The 19,773-nt window shown below is 40.9% G+C and overlaps 1 protein-coding gene and 1 long non-coding RNA gene across 9 annotated transcripts in view; one reads left to right on the forward strand and one right to left on the reverse strand.

Annotated features, from left to right (window-relative positions):
• The window catches only part of nbr1b (NBR1 autophagy cargo receptor b), a 64,947-nt gene extending 60,582 nt beyond the window's left edge, over positions 1-4,365 (forward strand). For all 8 annotated transcript variants that reach the window (XM_071501514.1, XM_071501511.1, XM_071501506.1 and 5 more), the window contains one exon: positions 392-4,365. In XM_071501514.1, coding sequence (XP_071357615.1) covers positions 392-565 — 174 coding nt within the window. In that variant the 3' untranslated portion in view covers positions 566-4,365. The remainder of the gene's footprint in view (positions 1-391) is intronic.
• Positions 4,366-5,788: 1,423 nt separating this feature from the next.
• Positions 5,789-7,685, reverse strand: LOC139634834 (uncharacterized). Its single transcript, XR_011694082.1, has 4 exons — positions 6,837-7,685; positions 6,706-6,755; positions 6,561-6,633; positions 5,789-6,485 (listed from the first exon to the last, which is right to left on the reverse strand). It is a non-coding gene; the product is annotated as an uncharacterized lncRNA (long non-coding RNA).
• Between the last annotated feature and the right edge of the window lie 12,088 nt (positions 7,686-19,773).

Raw genomic sequence — 19,773 nt, forward strand, 5'->3', positions numbered from 1 at the left:
GCCTAAACTCTGATCAAATAGACGAGCTTACATTCAGGACCAACTTCCATACAACAAGAAATTTACTTCCTACACTGTAGATGTGCTTTGTTTTCTTTAACATTATCTGTTATCCCACTAATTAATGTCAGTATGGTTTGCTTCTGGTATTTGAAGTTATGCTGGATAACTACTGAAGGTATGATAGATAGCTGAATATCTTTGAACTTGAAGAGAGATCCAAAGCTTGACAGGCCTGCTTGGGCCCAGCTACTGTTTAGATAGTTGCTGTATGAGGTTGTGGCAAACTGTCAAATGTTAACTAGGTCTTTTCACAAAGATGTGAGATGTTTGTTTTCATATAGTCAACAGTTGGTTGAGCATGGACTGATCAAATCTTGTTCCCATGCAGCCTCCAGTTGATGCATCCACCCAGGACACCATGATGGCTGTGTTGGTGGAGATGGGCTTTGGGGACCGGCTGCTGAACCAGCGGCTGCTGAAGAAACACAACTACAACCTGCTGGACGTGGTCAATGAGCTTGTTCAGATGACTGACAATGACTGGTACTCCACACACTACTGACAAAAGAAACAAGAGTGAAGAAGAAGAAAAAAGGAGACAGAGAAGAAAATGAAACACATGAAATGATGGATGATGAAAGAGGAGGAGCAAAGAGCGGAAAAGAGAAATTCATCTCTGCTCATCTACCTTTTTATCTTCATTCTTCTGCCCATCTCTCCTCTGACTGGCCCAGTTGGAAGGAGAGCAATCCTCTCTTTGACCATATAAGGGGGTATTCCAGCAAACTCTCTGGGATCCTGTATTAGACCATCAAACACCCACTGTATGTGGTATTACTTTAAGTGTAGGCCTTGATAGTGGCAGGGTGGTTTCTTTGCTTCCCAATTTAAGAGAGCTGAAGAAAGAGACATGTTCCTAAAGTCTCAAAAGCGCTGTGCCTAACATTTCTAAACATTAAGACCAATCCCATGAGCACTACAGCAGCTGCTGCATGAAGCAAAGTATGAAGCTATCAAACATGAAGTTGTGTAATCTGCAAAAACTAACCAGTTCAGTTTCACTTCACTTTAATACAGCAATCCACTAGATTTCACAGTCAATGTAGGATGCAAGTAAATAAACCATCAAAATAAAAATTACAGCAATTATTCATTAATGTTGAAAAAAATGTCCGTTTTACCTGGAACACTGATGTACAAAGTACAAAGGAGAAGGATAATATAAAGTGTTCACATCTACACTGAGAACAACAGGAGATTTACATCACAGGTCACTTTTGTACCAGCCCAGTTAAGACAGAGAATGAGTATACATGACTTAAAATCTAGACTGAATTCATTGTATACTTTTATCTGTATATCAAACAGTGCAAAGTCCTGATATAGCCTGCTTGATTTTATTGAGGCATTCCTGGATGCTTGAGTGTCAGTCGTTTGGCTGTAGTCTGCCCCATAGTTTTGCTGCCTTAACCTGACGGCTCTAAACAAAGCTGCAAGGCCACTCACAGGGCTAGTCAATAAACTACTGTATTTTGTGAGCTAATGACTTATTCTGTCACAACAGCTGTCCAAACTAATGGGACATCAAGTTCACACATGGACCCATGTCTCAAATCAGTCTTGATCAATTGCGTAAAACTGCATGTTTAAGTTCACAGTTAAATGTGATGCAAAGTTTTTCCTAGCTTTACCTACAAACGAATAAACTTATTACAGCAATTCCACTGAAATAAACTGATGTCACTGCAAAATTCTGTTGTTTTAAAGTGACTGAGTCTGAAAGGTTTAGGCTTGGGTTTTGTTTATCAGGTTTGGTTATTTTCAAATGTAATTTATTAAGAACTTTTTCTTTCTTTCTCTCTCTCACTGTGCCATCATCTGCATTCATGCATTCATGTGTGTCTCATGTTTCAAGTACATACGCAATGCCCAAGAGTGTTGCCAATACCAGACAAGCCAACAGTTAGTAATAGCTCAAATAAACAAATATATAGATTTCGTTCTTGGGTCTGGGTCACAAAATTTGACAATGGTAGTTGAGAGATACAGGTACCAGACATGTTCAAGTTAGGGCGTGTGCAGACCTAATGTGGCCCCTAGAAGATAATTTAATCATTCAGGTTAGAGTTGGTCAAAATGATTATATATATAGGAATATGATATAAATCTGTCACCAGTCAGAGACTTTACCATATCATTTGTCCCTAGGTATGTATTCATTTTAATGTCTCATTTTATTCAGCAGTTTATTGTGGGCAGTGTTGCAAATCATAAACAGGACTGCTTAGTGACAATATTTTTTTTTTATGTGACTTGTGATAAATGTGGTGAAGTTCCTTGATTTGTTATCACTGTATTAGCCAAAAACAGACATTCCCATCTGATGGTTTTATGTATTAACACTTCATCAGTTAATATTCAAGAAAGTTACTTACTCAAAGAATTATATATGCCATGATGGGAGATCATCCACATTGCCCACATTAGGGCCACAAGCAAGTGTTTGAATAATGTCTCTTGCATTAGAGCCACTTGTCTACACATTCATGTTGTACAAGGTGATAATCTATGCTCATATATGTCCAAGTATCTTAGATTTTGACTGCATTTTTATTGATGTTATTTTTGTTTGTTTTGTTGGTTAACTCTTGAGACATCACTGGAGAATAGATAGCAGTCTCACACAGCTATTACTGTACTGTATGCATAGCCGGCTTTAGAAAGCAGAAAAAAAAATCCCCAAAATGACTTTGGATTTTGAGAAAGTATTTAAACATAAAAAGTTACAGGGCACAGGGGCCATTTATTCAACATAAAATCTAACTTTTTCCTACAATTGACTTTCACTTCTTTCACACATTGTTACCTTGATAGTCAAGTTGTTTGTTGTCCCAAACGTACTAGCTGGCTCTCACAATGAGGATTTTCTGTATCCCCTGAACCCTGTGATCAGACTGAAGGTCTCAGTGTGCTTCAAATGAATGAATTCATTCAAATCCTTTGACACAACTGTATATCTTTCTCATTGCAGTATTAAGTGTACATAATTTTCACATTGTCCGTTTTGTTAAGTCACGAAATTTGTCAGACTCTTCCTTTCTGCCATAGAACAGGGGGTTTCAGACAGAGGATGCTTTCATCTTGTTTGGCTCATTTCAAACTAACACATTTGCCCATTTGGTCTGATTGTAGGCAGGTATAAAAGAGGTCAACAAACTCTGGCGCAGGCTAAACAGAGACCACCTGAAAAAACTGTGTCTCTGCCTAGTTCCAAGTGACTTCTGCTGTTCATTTGTGATATGAAAGGAAAACTGACCACAGGATTTTATTAAAAATAACTTAGATATGGGCTTTCAGCATGAAGAAAATGATTTCATAATTATGGTAACATATGCACTTCAGCATGTGTATTTGTTGATTTTCTGTGATAGAGGAGAAAATGAAAACAAGTTAAACAGAAATGTGTTGCATGCGTATCCTACTCCATGTACTTTAGCAATTCCTTATTAAAAAGTAGGTGAAATGTAGTTAACTGTAATATTGTGGTAAAAATGGCGTCTCTTTCACATCATATTTCTATCTGTTCATTATTCAAGTGGGTTTAGTGCTGATGATGCAAGATAACATCACCAAAACTGTCTGATGAATGAGTTACTCGTCAGTCCACATGATTTCATATTTACAGCTCTTGATTTGCTTCTAACAAGCCAGTGTGAATACATAACAGACCAGAAAAAAAAAAAAACCAAATGAACCAAACTAGGTGTGAAGGAGATATTCAATGATCCAATGAATTCTTTGTTTGAAGCACACAGAGGACTGTTACGCTGAGTTGAATCCCTTCAGCAGAGCTCAAATGTGTTCATGTTATTTTGCACTCCTGTCATCTGTTTTGTGCTTCTTCAAAGTGGTAAGGTGTGGGAGCCCCTTTGGCATAGCACATTAAGAGTATGTACAGTATGGTCTTTCCAAACTTTAACTGGAATCAAACAGTGTGTAACAATGTGAAATGTGTATTATGTTTTTCCTTCACAAATGTATGAATACAGAACCACCCATATTTGGAAGCAGTGACTATCAGTTTACTAGTTAAAGTTAAGAATTGAGATTGTTTAAGGTGTTTTTTCTTTAAATGCTTAAAGGCTTATTGGAAATGTAAGAAATTAGAGCTGTGGATGTTGTATTTTCAGGCTTATTGTGTGGTGGTTGAATTTGCTCTGCTGTATGTGTGTTGGTGTTATCTTTTGTAGGAAATATTACCAGATTGATTGAAAACTGTCTTTTTTGTTTGCACATGAGAGGATTTGAAGGATTTGTTAAACAAATCATTTAATAAAACAGCACTTGTAGGATTATGATAAATTGTGTGCATACCTGATACCAGTATCAGTGGTCAAGAAAAAAGATTTAGCACAGAGATGCTAACACTATATTTTTATTTTTTGGTCAAGCTGCAAATTCAAATAAAAATTGTTGTCTTTAGAAAACTATAGTCACTAACCCCGCAATGAAATTTAGGAATAATTCAACATTTGAGAAATATGCTTATTCACTTTCCATCTCTAAAGCTTAATAGTAAGCAGAAGTCACTCTGTTGAACCAAGAAATAGTTGCGTAAAATGAAAACATGACATTTGTACATTACTTACAAGTGATTAAAGAAACAATGTGACATGCATTAGTGAGCTTTAGAGGTGTTGGTAGGCAGAGCCAGGATTACCTTGACCTCATAGACTGGCTGGATGCATGAATGTTATTTTCAGAATTATTCCTATTGTTTTAAGATAGCCTGCATACAGATTGTGGCATATTAAAGGGGCTTGGTGTGGTGGTCTCCTGTAGTCCTATGGCAAAGCTTCACCAAAACAGGGGAGTTAAGAGGAGACTCATGAAGAACTGGATCTGCCAAGCAATGTAACTGGGGCTCTGGCTATATTATAGCTGGTGGGTCTTCAGGTAGCAAGTGTGGGGTGTGGCTGGGAGTTGGGAATTTTTTCAGGGTTTAGGAGCTGCATATTAACCAATATTACACTACCCATTTCACTTTTGTCTTCAGGCATATCCAGGTCATCTTTCTCTCCTTCAGGCAAACTGTAGTTCACCAGCTCTCTCCAGGACATTTAACTCAATGGCCAGAAGGTTTGTGAGGCCATTACCCTATTATTATTATTATCATCATCATCATCATCATCATCATCAAAAGTTTTAAATTTAGGTTGAATGACTTTATCTACCAGGTAGCAATTGCAGCTGTGGCAGTATTTCCCAATGTCTCGCCACATGTTGGGCCAAAAGCATTTGTGGCGGCGCGAGCGCTAGGGGGAGGAGAATACACACAGACACACACACCCCTAGGTTTTATACATTACAAATACGGTAATCCGACAACGCCACCCTGGGAATTTCACCCAAGGAATTGTGAACCCTCAATTGATACTAGATATTTTAAAAAGGCATACAGGTTCGTTCTACTCAGGAGGCCGGAGACATGGTTCCATCCATCAATAATATTTATTAACAATTTAGTAACATAAGGATGATCATTAACACAATTCACTCAGTAGCAGGGTAACTGAAAGTAACTGGAGCTTAGGGGCTTACTAGTGGTAGGGTAGGACCACAGAAGGGGGATCCCAGGAGAAGTCACCCGAAAGCACACGTACATACACACCCACACAAGTGGAGTCAATACTGGGGGACTCAAGACACTGCACACAAAAAGAGGGCTCCACCACCAAAGAAGGACACCAGCCCCACCACCTCCACAGGTCCCCAGCTCCTAAAACAAACAAAACATGATTAGGGTATTACAACTTCCAACATAAATATAAACCATGCAGTGGCCAAATGCTGAAACCTTGACACTGGTTATCAGCAGCTCTCAAAATGGCCTCCTGCCAGTGGTGTAACCAGAGAAAAAAGGAAAGTAAACTAATAGAAAATAGACTAAAGAAAAGAAACTAATTAGTGCTAAATGATCAATTCAAATAATAAATCAGCACATATATATATAACAATACATAAATTAACATGAAATGAAGAGTAATATCATCTTACAAATCATATGTATAACAAAATAAACTACACAAGACTATTTGTGAATAAACAGCTGTGTGACTGCACTCACACAACATAAACCATACCTGATTAAGGCTGCTTAGATGGCAGCTGTATTACTGGAACAAATAAATCACAAATAATACATACAATAAGAAAAGTAAACAACCATACGGAAAAGTAGATACAAAATTACCAATAAATCAGAACATCGCAAAATAGAATCCTGCACGATCACATTTCTTCCCACTCACACTTAAAAACGGACCCAAGTTAAAATAAACACAAAACAAACATTAAACGATTACAGGCCAAACTACTAAGAGGAAAACCAGCCAGAGGCAAAGCAGCAGTGTCCCTGCTGTGTGCGCCACGGCAGCAGCCGTCGCTCCAATGAGGCTGCGCACGCCAACAGCAGCCAGTTCCTACAATGCATGCAGATCAAATTACACCACAATAATAAATAAAATAGAAAACTAATGTTAGAGTAGGCTACATACCAATCGGGCCGCGTGAGCTCTCACCCGCAGGAAGACAAGGGAATCTGCAGGCGCTAGTCTGATCCAGCAGTCACTACCTAAAGCAAAACTGTTTGTAAAATGCCACCGGCACGAAGTTTGCGGCACAATGAAACTGGGGAGGAACCTACCAGCGGTGATCAGCAGAAAGGTCACTGCTCAGAACAGCCAGGAGATCTATAAAGTCATAAGCAACCAATATAAGCAGCCTCGCAACAATGACATGCCAAAGTGCAAACCACGGAGATTCTCTCCTACCTGCGGCAAAACGGAAGCAAGGGGCACCGGAAACGAGGCGCGCGCTCTCAGCAGGAACGGAGGAGCACACGAGAGTGACCCGCTTTTATAGTGCGTCCCCTTATGGTGATTGGCCAATAATTACCTAGTGATCTAACAGAAAGATCCTCTTAAGCCAAAAGCCGCTACACTCTGCTACACATTGCTGTGTCAACAAGTTTCTTGAGCACCTTGCTCACACTGTGAGAGGAGAAGCTGAAAAACTTCTCAGACTGTTTTTGGTGGTCTGATATGGTGATACAAAACCCCATCTTTCATACATATCTTGTTCCATTGTTGGACACGTTTATGGCTGTCTTTAGGCCCTACTGTCTACTTTGACCTGCATATAGAAGGTCTGGATTGCCGAAACAGTGACCAGGTCCCTAGGTGGAACTTGTGGGTCATTTTTTCCTGTATCATACTGGATACTTGGATGCCCTGGGTCAGAAAAGAAAATCTGTGGGCTCCTGAGACAGTGCTTCTGTGTTTCTATATGCTGTGCCAGGACGAGATATGATCTCAAAGTTGAATGCCGCCAGCTCTGAAGCCCATCCCTGTTCCACAGCCCTAAGCTTGGCTATTTTCAAGTAGCTCTGGGGATTATTATCAGCAAACACTGAACTTACTCCCCAGCAAGTATTCCCTGTCTTGTCTGTCACTGCCCATTTCAGGGTGAAAACTCCATGTTCCTTGAGTTGTAGTTAGAAATAGTACATTCCGAGCATCTAAGGCCCCTGGTGGCAAAGGCAATAGGTCTCTGTTGACCATCTTGGGCAAGGCAATACCGCACCTAGTTCTATATGACTTGCATTAACTTCAGGAACTTCAAGGGTGTTGCAAAGTCAGCATATCCAAGGACTGGGGCTCTGACTAGTCGCCCCTTCAAGAACTTGATCCCCTTGTCTCATTCTTCATCCCACTTTTCTGTAATGGAGCACTGGCCATAGCTCTTGGGCTTATGTTTGCTTACAATTACATCTGCCACAGACAATGTCATCAAGATATAACAAAAGGGAGCATGTGAATCAGAGTAGTGCCACACCAGTTTCCTCCAGATGTCTTGTCTGACCATGGGTATATATTCCCAGTTATCACATGGTTGCAACATTTTACCACACCTTACTCCAAATAAGGCTAAAACTATAGTTTAACATTCACGTGTGAAGATGCATTGTCCTATGCTCTTACTTAATTAATACCCTAATTAATAGCTTGTTTCCAAAAAAGTTGGGACACTGTAAAATGTAAATGAAAACAGAATGCAATTATGTGCAAATCATGTAAACCCATATTTAATTGAAAATAGAACAAAGAGAACAAATCAAATGTTGAAAATTAAAAATTTTATTGTTTTATGTAAACGTATGCTCAATTTGAATTTGATGCCAGCAACATGTTTCAAAAAAGTTGTGACAGGGTCATGTTTACCACTGTGTTGCATCACCTCTTCTTTTAGCAACACTCTGGAAACGTTGACCAGATGTGCAGGCTACCTAAGCCATGGGCACTAATGCCCCCCCACACCATCATGGCTGGCTTTTAAACTATGCGCTCATAACAAACTGGACGGTCCCTCTCCTCTGTAGCCCAGAGGACGCGACGTTGATGATTTTCAAAAAGAATTTGAGATTTTTATTCATCAGACTACAGGACAGTTTTCCATTTCACCTCAGACCATCTTAAATGAGCTCAGGCCCAGAGAAATTGATTGTGTTTTATGGATCATGTTTAGATATGGTTTCTTTGCATTATAGAGTTTCAACCTGCATTTGTGGATGAGGCAACAAACTGTGTGCACAAACAATGGTTTTCAGAAGTGTTCCAGCCCATGGGCCCATGCAGCGATTTCCACTATAGAATCATGACTGTTTTTAATGCAGTGCTGCCTGAGGACCTGAAGATCACGGCCATCCAATATTAGTTTTCGGCCTTGTCCCTTTGCCTACAGAGATTTCTCCAGGTTCTCTTAAACTTTTAATGATACTATGAACCGTAGATGCTGAAATTCCCCAAATCTTTGCAATTTTACATTAAGGAACATTATTTTTCAATTGTTGCACTATTTTCCCACACAGTCTTTCACAGAGTTGTGAACCTCTCCCCATCTTCCCTGCACAGAGACTCTGCCTCTCTGAGAGGCTCTTTTTATACCTATTCATCTACTGACCTGTTGCCAATTAACCTCATTAGTTGAGAGATATTTTCCCAACTTTTTAGAAACATGTTGCTGCATCAAATTCAAATTGAACATATACAGTGCAGCTGGGAAGTATTCACAGCACTTCACTTTTTCCACATTTTGTTATGTTACAGCCTTATTCCAAAATGGATTAAATTCATTTTTTTACCTTAAAATTTTTATTCTTGGGAAGGGTACAGAAAAATTTCGGCAGCATTGAAGGTCCCAGTGAGCAAAGTGGCCTCCATCATCCGTAAATGGAAGAAGTTTGGAACCACCAGGACTCTCCCTAGAGCTGGCTGCCCGGCCATTCTGAGCGATCGGGGCAGAAGGGCCTTAGTTAGGGAGGTGACCAAGAACCCAATGGTCACTCTGACAGTGCTTCAGAGTTGATCTGTGGAGAGAGGAGAACCTTCCAGAAGGACAACCATTTCTGCAGCACTCCACCAATCAGGCCTGTATGGTAGAGTGGCCAGACGGAAGCCACTCCTTAGTAAAAGGCATATGACAGCCTGTCTGGAGTTTGCCAAGAGACACCTGAAGGACTCTCAGACCATGAGAAACAAAATTCTCTGGTCTGATGAAACAAAGATTGAACTCTTTGGCCTGAATGCCAAGCATCATGTCTGGAGGCAACCAGGCACCGCTCATCACCTGGCCAATACCATCCCTACAGTGAAGCATGGTGGCGGCAGCATCATGCTGTGGGGATGTTTTTCGGCAGCAGGAACTGGGAGACTAGTCAGGGTCGAGGGAAAGATGAATTCAGCAATGTACAGAGACATCCTTGATGATAACCTGCTCCAGAGCGCTCTGGACCTCGGACTGGGGTGAAAGTTCATCTTCCAACAGGACAACAACCCCAAGCACACAGCCGAGATAACAAAGGAGTGGCTTCAGGACAACTCTGTGAATGTCCTTGAGTGGCCCAGCCAGAGCCCAGACTGAAGCCAATTGAACAACTCTGGAGAGATCTGAAAATGACTATGCACCGACGCTCCCCATCCAACCTGATGGAACTTGAGAGGTTCTGCAAAGAAGAAAGGGAGAAACTGCCCAAAATAGGTGTGCCAAACTTGTAGCATCATACTCAAAAAGACTTGAGGCTATAATTGCTGCCAAAGGTGCTTCAACAAAGTACTGAGCAAAGGCTGTGAATACTTACGCACATGTTATATTTTTGTTTTTTATTTTTAATAAATTTGCTAAAGTTTCAAGCAAATTTTTTTCACTTTGTCATTATGGGGTACTGTGTGTAGAATTTTTAAGTAAAAAATGAATTTAATCCATTTTGGAATAAGGCTGTAACATAACAAAATGTGGAAAAAGTGAAGTGTTGTGAATACTTTCTGGATGCACTGTATTTTTCATAAAACAATAAAATTTATAATTCCAACATTTGATATGTTGTCTTTGTTCTATTTTTTTTATTAAATATAGATTTACATGATTTGCAAATCATTGCATTCTGTTTTTATTCACATTTTACAGTGTCCCAACTTTTTTGGAAACAGGGTTGTACAGTTCATAATGTGTCAGGCCATTTCAGACCTGTTTTCACCATTGTTTTTTGGTCAGTTTCTCCGTTATGCTGTCACCCGTTCATTCCGTGTCAACCCAAATCTGGATACAACCTCTTTGCATCTTCTCTAATTTATAGAACATATCTATCCTTGAGAACTTTGCATATGTACAAAATCCATTTGCATATTTACAGAAGGACATGTCATGCATCTGTTCACTAGTATATGTGAAATTTGCATGGTGTCTGGCACAAATCATTTACCCCTCCTTTTTCTACATGACCCATGTATAACATGTGTCAGTGCATTTAGGAAATTTTACACTTTTTTCAATTGTTATTTTGATAACATGTTAGATAACAGATAACAGTTTTAACCTAAAATTTTTATCTCTTCTCTGACACAATTTCAAAATTTGTGCTCACTACATGTCTTAGTTGCATCTGTTAAATTCAAATGAATGCCCTTTGAAATGAATGTCTTCTTAGACTAATGTCTTCTCAGTTCTTCAGTTATACATAGTCAGCAAGGTGTTTGTTATCTGATGGTCTACAATCTGAATTGCCAGTGTAGAAAATCATGTTAGAATTTGGTAGCTTACTGCTTACTACGACAAGTCTGGCCTTAAAGATGTGCTTGTCTTAATAATAACAAAACAATCATGCTCAATGTCTCCATAAGTCAGCAGAAGAAACAACAAACAGAGCAAACAGAATGCTTCAAAGAAACTTATGTTTCTTTGAAGCATTCTTATATCATATGTTGAGTTACAGAAGTGGTAAGACTCTGCAATGCTGAATGGAGAACAAGAAAAACACAGTCATGAGCTAGTATAAAGTGTGAATTTTTTCAATCAAGACGAGTAGTACACAACAGGTCAGTAATGTGTCCCATGTTCTTGCACCAGTATGTCTATTGCATAGTCATCCTTTTCATATATATGCAGATGAAACAGCTGATGATATTCGATGAGTGCATGCTTCAGTTCATGAAAGGCTTTGGACTTGTCCTCTGTCCATTGCACAGTGGGACAAGCAGATGGCACTGTGGCTGCTGAGTCTTTAGCAGCATGATCATAAACCCAATGTCTGCAATAGTTTGCTGTGAAAGCATCTCTTTCTTTGTCTTTGGGGGAGGCAGGATGTGCAAGAGTGTCACGCTCCATAGTGAAAGGAGACACTGTCCAGTCCAAAATATCCCATGTACATCATTTCAAGCAAAATAAACTGCAACTTAAGACAGAGTCAGAATGATAAGCTTCTTTTGATGGAGAAGCTATCAACAAATAATCAACATTCTGAAGGAGGGTGCTTCCCTCTGGCAACTGTAAATCTCCCAGATCACCTTTTCCCACTGCTGTGTACACTGCAGGACCTTTGACAAAACACACTAAGTAGTCCAAGTATAATGTTTACCTTTAAACGTAAATGTAAACAGATAGCAACTATCTAGATGGGTATCAAGAAAAATACTTAACACAACTGAAAGACTGTGTAGTACATGGGACTAGAATCAAATTAGTATGTTGCCCAATTATTATCACAATGTTGTGGCAGGCTTGTCTAATGGAGTTAGTACAGTTAGGGATCTCACTTGCCATTGCTACCTGTCTTGCTGTCATTATTGAAGGTTTACTGAATTTGATTTATTATTACACAGCTACCTGTCTTAATATTATGTGGATTGCTGTCGTCGATAGCATATATACTTGCTTTGTATATATAACTGTTTAACAAGCAGCAAGTTTAATTTATTTTACATTGTTTTGTTTCAGTGTATGCTATGTGCACTGTGCTGGCTGTGGAGAGCTAATTTTTCTGTGTTTATCATCAGGTACATGTCATAAATGTGGGTCAAAGTGGACAGCGACTGGGTGCGTGCCATTATTTCAACTACACAACGCAAAATGGAGTACTTACCCACTACACTTGCGAATCCTGAAAAAGTTTATCTGGACGGCCTGGTTCTGGAACAGGTAAAATAGGAGTGTTGCATGGACTGGTAGCCTCAACTAACACACCTTCATCTAGTAGAGATTGAATCATTTTCAATTTCAGCTAACATTTTTGTTTGTTTGTTTTACCACAGGTGTTATTGTTTGATTGCAGGCATTTTAACATTAGCTTTGAGTGTCACTCTGTGAAGCTGAGCAGCCTTAATAATCCCACAATTCTTATGATTAGTGTAGTATCTGAAGCTCTATAGGATATGTAACTTTATGGGTTTGGTATGTTTAGATAGGGGCCCCAGGTCAGAGGATGCACTGGGAGATTGGTGCTTCTCTGTTTAGGAGAATCTGGCCTTTTTTGGTCTTAGGTCTAGGGGTTTTGGGAGATGACTGTCCCTCTGAATGAGGCCTTTTATGGTATGGATCACATACGTTGTCTTAGGTTCAGGAAGACAACCAACTCATATAGATGGGGAGTTAGAGCAGTTATGCAGAGGAGATTCACATTGGCTTCGACTCCTCTCTCAGGCAATCCATGGTGCTTGATTTGATGCTGGACTTCTTTGTAATAAACCTCTTTATATACAAGCAAGACGGTGTCAGCGGAGTTTTCTTCATCATCATCATCACATCATCGCTGTTTAAGAAACAACATTAGCCTGTAAACTGTCCAGACCTTCTGAAATATCAGAAGGTGGTCCATACTGCATGGAAAGAGGCGATTGCTGCAACACAAATGCACTTGTGGCAGTGAAAATGTGTTTATCAGTTGTGTATGAGAACTGGCTACGGCTTCTCTTAATGACTGACATTGTTCCAACATTTGTCCAACATGTTTTGGGCCATGACCAGGTGTCACTGTTACAGTAACATGTGGACTTGAGTATTTGACCTTGAACAATTAGCTCTATGTCAGACACTGAAGTTGATTAAAGCACAACCCTGTGGACCGACAAAAAATTGTTCACACCTCACTGTTATGTTTTTAGAAATGCATCAGCCAATGGCTTGTATCCATCAAAAATGCATGTTCTAGCAAAATACAGTAAAAGTCAGTACCATATTAACATTTGTCAATACTCAACAACACACTCAACAGTCACTGGTAGACACTAAAAACTGAATTGCCTGTAAAATAATAGTTAGAAACAATCCATCTCTAGTACCATTAATGATGGCCTTCAGTCTTCATCTCAACCCATCCAATTATTTTGGTTTCTCAGAGATAAGGACAGAATGTTGTCTCCCACTGTGTCTCACTGCTACAGTAGAGTTTTACATTGGCTCTGCAATAGGAATGACTGAGACTCTTTATATTAGTAAGAAAATTAGAAGTTGATGCATGCACATGCTCATTAGCTTTAACTGCTGAAATAGTGGCTTTGTTATCTACCTGAATATCTACAGTAGTACAATCATTTCAACTGGTATAGTTGGACCTTTAGAAGGACTTTTACAAAACTGAATTTTTGCTGCATGTTATTGTTATATTACAATACTGTCCTCCCTCCTTTAGAGGCTTATTATGTTACATCATCTGTTAAGGACTAACAAGAGAAATATTGTATGTAAACCTACTATTTAATTGTTGCACATTTCTCTTTACTTACTCTCTATTTATAATTATTACTACTCTTTAGTAGTTTCTACTAGTACTAGTACTTTCTACTTATTTACTTACTCTTTACTGACTGAGTCTTGGGCAATTTTAATAAAATCTTTTCTCCGGAGGGATCATTTATGTTTTGTGATTCAGATTATTTATTGGTCTTCAAAGCACTGACTGCCGATCAATAACAGACATTTTGTAGGTTGTTGCAATATATGGTTTTACATTTCGTAGAAAAGTATAAACAGCCAAGGATTCCTGGCTGTTGTGTTTTTATATCTCTCCCTGTTTCTAATAATCTGAGATAGAAACATGTCTTTTTTTTTCTTTTTTTTTTTTGCTAATCATCTCATATATAACAATATATCAATCAGTGGGACCAAACCAGTACTTTTACTTTAATAATTGAATGACATATTGCTGCTAACATTTATTCACTTTTAGTTAAGTTGGAGTTATGCTGTATTACTTCTTTTAAAGTAAAAAATCAGAATGCTTATATTATTCAACGCTTCACACTCTGAAATATAACAGTGCTTTTCATTCATTCCCAAATTCATATGAGACTTTCTCTAATGTATCTGAAATCCCAGACCGGACTTTCTTTATTGGTTAAAATCAAAAAGGGACTAAGCTCTTCCTTAGATAATCTGTCAGCACCTCAGCTATCTGCAGCTTACATTCCTCAAAAGAACACTCACACTCTCATGAGCGAAAGGCTACACATATATACACATAGACTTCTCTGCCCATTTTAAAAACAATATTTTCTAAGTTTATGCTTTCCTTCTGCCTCCTTATCTATAAGACCTTGGGTACCCCAGCTATGGAGGATAATTGTGGCTCCATCTAGACACAAACAATCATAGTAGAAGCTAAACAGTGAAACATTGAAGGTTGCTAAAGCTTGAACTCTCAGAGTGTGAGTGAGGCCTAGGAAAACAAGAGGAACACCAGAAGTGAAGAAAATGTCCTTCACAATATCCACTGGCCAAGTCAAGTGTGGAAAACTGGGTCTATTTTAAAGTGAGGTTTCCTGTCACACCTCCTAAGAAAGCATGTTTTCAGTTTATACATAGGTTACATGTAACCATCAGTTACTAATTGGAAGTAACAACATATATGTTGTTGAATTAAATCAAAAACAAAACAAACAGGGTTGAAATGTTGAAAGAATTTGAATGAACAACTAAATAAATTAATAGCTCCTTGCTGAGAACTGCACAGCTAAAGGGGGGTCTGCATTTCTTGACAGTCAGACAGAAGAACTTGCACCTGCTGAGCTCAATTCATAGTTTGTTGACACTTTGAAAAAATGCTTCTGGACAAACTGTTTACACACCTTTTCGTTCCAGTGGAATGACTATATCCTACTTAAATATAATCAGTGTATGTATGTGTGTGATTAAACTAAATCTAAACAGAAGGTTACAACACTTTGAGCTCTGATATTACGTTTGTTACGTTTTCCAATCCATCTTTTGTTTTGACTGTTGTTATTGCAACCATAAACATCAGTGATGATAAGAAATAGACTTTAAATTTTCAGAATCACCATCTCCATCAGCTCTATGAGTTATGATTTCTCCTGGGTAATTTGTTAAAGCGTGTCGCCACCGGACTCATGGCTGTAAAGAATCCTGTCTCATTCTCTTGCAAAAACAGAGATTTTTGCCCTAACATTGAGTGAACCAAACAAGATTTTAACATGAACCATAATGTTAAAACAAACAAATGAACCACAAGTGTCACATCTGTTTGAGCAACCCACTCAGTTGCTGAGTAAACTGTAACTTAGTCCTATTAATGTTACCCTGTATCACAGTCACAGATATATGAGGACACCTCTCATCACCAGCCTGCTTTCCATCAATATATCCATAAGGATTCAGAAAAAAGGCAGGTTTACCAGCCTGCCTTGCTTCTTCAATTTGGGGCCACAGCCTTTTCCTCTCTTCAAAATCTTCCCACGTCCGTACTTCAGCAAAACAAATGCCATTATCATGCAGATTGTAGAGTCTTTATTACGATGCTAAATCTCTTCCTTTACATGCCTCTGGGCCAACAGAATGATGACATGTCCATTCTTATCATACAACCTTTTCCCCACTCTATGCACAATGTCCACAGCACCCTTCATCTTCGACTCCATATCTGGGACGAGCCTGCCAAAGATTTGGATGATTTCATCTCTTTTCTTTTCTTTTTCAGACTTTTCATCCATACACAACCTCATTCTATATCTTTCTTGTTCTTACACTCTCTTCTTGAGTTTACTATTTTCTTTGCATAGTTCTTCATTTCATTTCATTACACCAGATCTTTAACTTTCTGTTTAGTCTTACACCTCCTCTGTGTTGAACTGAACTACTTTCACCAAGTTAGCAAGCATGGCGCAGTTTGATTTCAATCGGTTAGCTGCTCATCCACCCTTTTTTCAAGATTTAATATTGCCTTCTTTTCACGGAGCATCTCACTTGGAGGTCCTGACACTAACAAGAGCACCAACCCACAGCTACTATCTGTCGTGCCAACCTGATGAATATGTCTTAAAAACAGACATTTACCAACTGGAGTGTCTCAAATAGAGGCTACAGCACCAACAGGACCACCAACCTGCAGATGAGATGCGATAGATCCATTTTCCCATTGCACAGTGGTTAGCAGATCACTCTCAGTCCAAACAGAGGAACACTCTCTACCAGTTGCCTAAGAGATGGATGGGGAAGAAGGCAGCCCTGCATAGACTGCTGCCCCTGCCATCCAGACAGTAAGCAGTAGAATATGGATGGATGGCAAAAGATAGTTTATGCTCAATGTATATAAGGCCAATAGGTCTATAAGATCTGTGTCACCCTATGTGCATGAGAGAAAGAAACAAAGCGCAGGGTTGTCAAGATTTGCTTGCAACTCTTCTTGCACTTCCTTGGATACCCAGAGTGCTTTTACACATTTTATTGCTATGTTAAAATATAATTATCATCACAAATAAAGCATTAATTAATCAGAGCATTCACAATATTTACTGAAAATCTGTTTGCAACCTTTTTGATCAAGCTGAGGAGGAGGAAGAGACAGGGAAGTCGTGCCGGGAGGGAGCGACGTACCAGGAGGAGACGGTAGAAACCAGTTCTCCCCTCCATCATCATGAGGAACGTAAGATCTCTCCCCAATAAGATGGACGAACTAATGGCGTTAACCCGACATCAGTGGGACTACTGAGGGACTACCGGGAGTGTAGCACCATGGTGTTCACGGAGACATGGCTAACTGCGCTGACGCCAGATGCTGCGTTGGACGGGTTTCAGCCGATACGGGCAGACAGGACAAAGGAGAGTGGTAAAAGGAAGGGAGGGGGACTGGCTGTGTTTGTGAATGATAGATGGTGTAACTCTGGGCACATCACTATCAAAGAGCTACTCTGCAGTAGAGACGTTGAGCTGCTAGCTGTTAGCATGAGGCCATTCTACCTGCCGAGGGAATTCTCGCATGTTATTGTGAAGGCAGCGTACACCACCCCTCTGTTAACGCGGATGCGGCATACGATGTCCTCCGCTCAGCTACTAGCAGGCTGCAGACACAGCACTCTCATGCCCTCTTCCTTATCTTGGGGACTCATGCCACTTTGGACTCCAACCTACCCACATTCACCCAGTATGTCACATGCCCCACCAGAGACAATAAAACACTTGACTTACTGTATGCCAACACTAAGGAGGCATACAGCTCATCACTTCTTCTTCCCCTGGGGAGATCAGATCACAACCTGGTGCACCTCCTCCCTGTGTATGAACCTCTTGTACACAGGCAGCCAGCAGTCTCCCGCACAGTGAGGAGATGGTCTGACTAGGCTGAAGAGGCCTTAAAGGATGCTTTGATTCAACTGTGTGGGAAGTACTTTGTGATGACCATGGGGAAGACACTGACAGCCTGACACACTGTATAATGGACTACATCAGCTTCTGTGTGGAAAATGCCGTTCCCACCAAGACTGTACGGTACTTCTCCAACAACAAACCCTGGATTACTTCTGACATCAAGGCTCTCCTCCAGAAGAAAAGGAGAGCCTTCAGGTCAGGAAACAAGGAGGAGCCGAAGGATGCACAGAGGGAGCTGAGGAGAAAAATCAGGGAAGGGAAGAACAGCTACAGGAGGAGGATGGAGAACCAGCTGCAGCTGAACAACATCAGCAGAGCCTGGAGGGGCCTTAAAACCATCTCAGGCTACAAGGGACTCAACTCCCAGCCTGTGGGGGACAGGAAGTGGGCAGATGACCTGAATCACTTCTTCAATAGATTTGATCAGTCATCTGCCCCTCCCCCGTCCTGTCTTCCCTGCTGCAGCCACCACCGTCTGGTCCCCTGTGGATTACCCCATCCCCACCTCAGCTCCACTTCACGCATCACTCAGCTCACAGTCACCCTGTACTTCCACCTCATCCCCTGTCCACTGCCTTTCCCCCTCGACCACCACCCCCAGCACACAGTCACCCTGCTCCAATCTGTCCCTCACAATAAACCAGGTGAGGAGGGAACTCAGGAGGATCAAGCCAAGGAAAGCAGCAGGTCCTGATGGCATCAGCTCAAGGCACCTGAAGTCCTGTGTAGACCAACTGTGCAGGAGAGTTGAGCACATCTTCAACCTGAGCCTGAAGCTGGGGAGAGTGCCACAGCTGGGGAAGACATCCTGCGTGGTACCGGTGCCGAAGACACCCCACCCCAAGGACCTCAACAGCTACAGGCTGGTGGCACTGACATCCCACCTGATGAAGACCCTGGAGCGACTGGTCTTTGTTCATCTTCGGCACCTGGTGAGCCCATCGCTGGACACGCTTCAGTTCGCCTACCAGCCTGGCATTGGTGTAGACATTGCCGTCATCTTCCTCCTATAACGATCCCTCTCTCACCTGGAAAAGGCTGGGAGCACTGTGAGAATCATGTTCTTTGATTTCTCCAGTGCTTTCAACACCATCCAACCCACGATCCTGAGGGACAAGTTGGAGTGCATGAGAGTGGACCACCACCTCACCACATGGATCCTTGACTACCTCACCAACCGGCCACAGTATGTGAGGATCCAGGACTATGTGTCTGACAGGGTCGTCTGCAGTACAGGGGCCCCGCAGGGAACAGTTCTGGCTCCGTTCCTCTTCACCCTCTACATTGCAGACTTCTCCTACAACTCCACCAACTGCCACCTGCAAAAGTTCTCCAATGACTCTGCAACTGTCGGCCTCATTGCTGATGGGGACGACAGGGAGTACAGAGAACTGACCCTGGACTTTGTGAACTAGTGCCAGCAGAACCACCTCCAGATCAACGCAGGGAAAACCAAGGAACTGGTGGTGGATTTCCGCAGGCACAAACACTGTCAAACCACAGTGAACATCCAGGGAATGGACATTGAGATTGTGGACTCGTATAAGTACCTGGGTGTTCACCTGAACAATAAACTGTACTGTACTGACAACACACATGCTCTTTACAAAAAAGGACAGAGCAGGCTGTACCTGCTACAGAGACTCAGGTCTTTTGGGACGCAAGGGGCACACCTTTTACGACTCTGTGGCATCAGCCATCTTTTATGGTGTGGTCTGCTGGGGCATTAGCATCTCCACTGCTGACAGGGGGAGACTGAACAGGCTGATCACGAAGGCC

The sequence above is a fragment of the Trachinotus anak genome, unplaced genomic scaffold (genome assembly GCF_046630095.1).
Source record: "Trachinotus anak isolate AG129_WGS33_773 ecotype Australia unplaced genomic scaffold, CSIRO_AGI_Tana_v1 ptg000017l, whole genome shotgun sequence".
NCBI classification, from domain to species: Eukaryota; Metazoa; Chordata; class Actinopteri; order Carangiformes; family Carangidae; genus Trachinotus; species Trachinotus anak.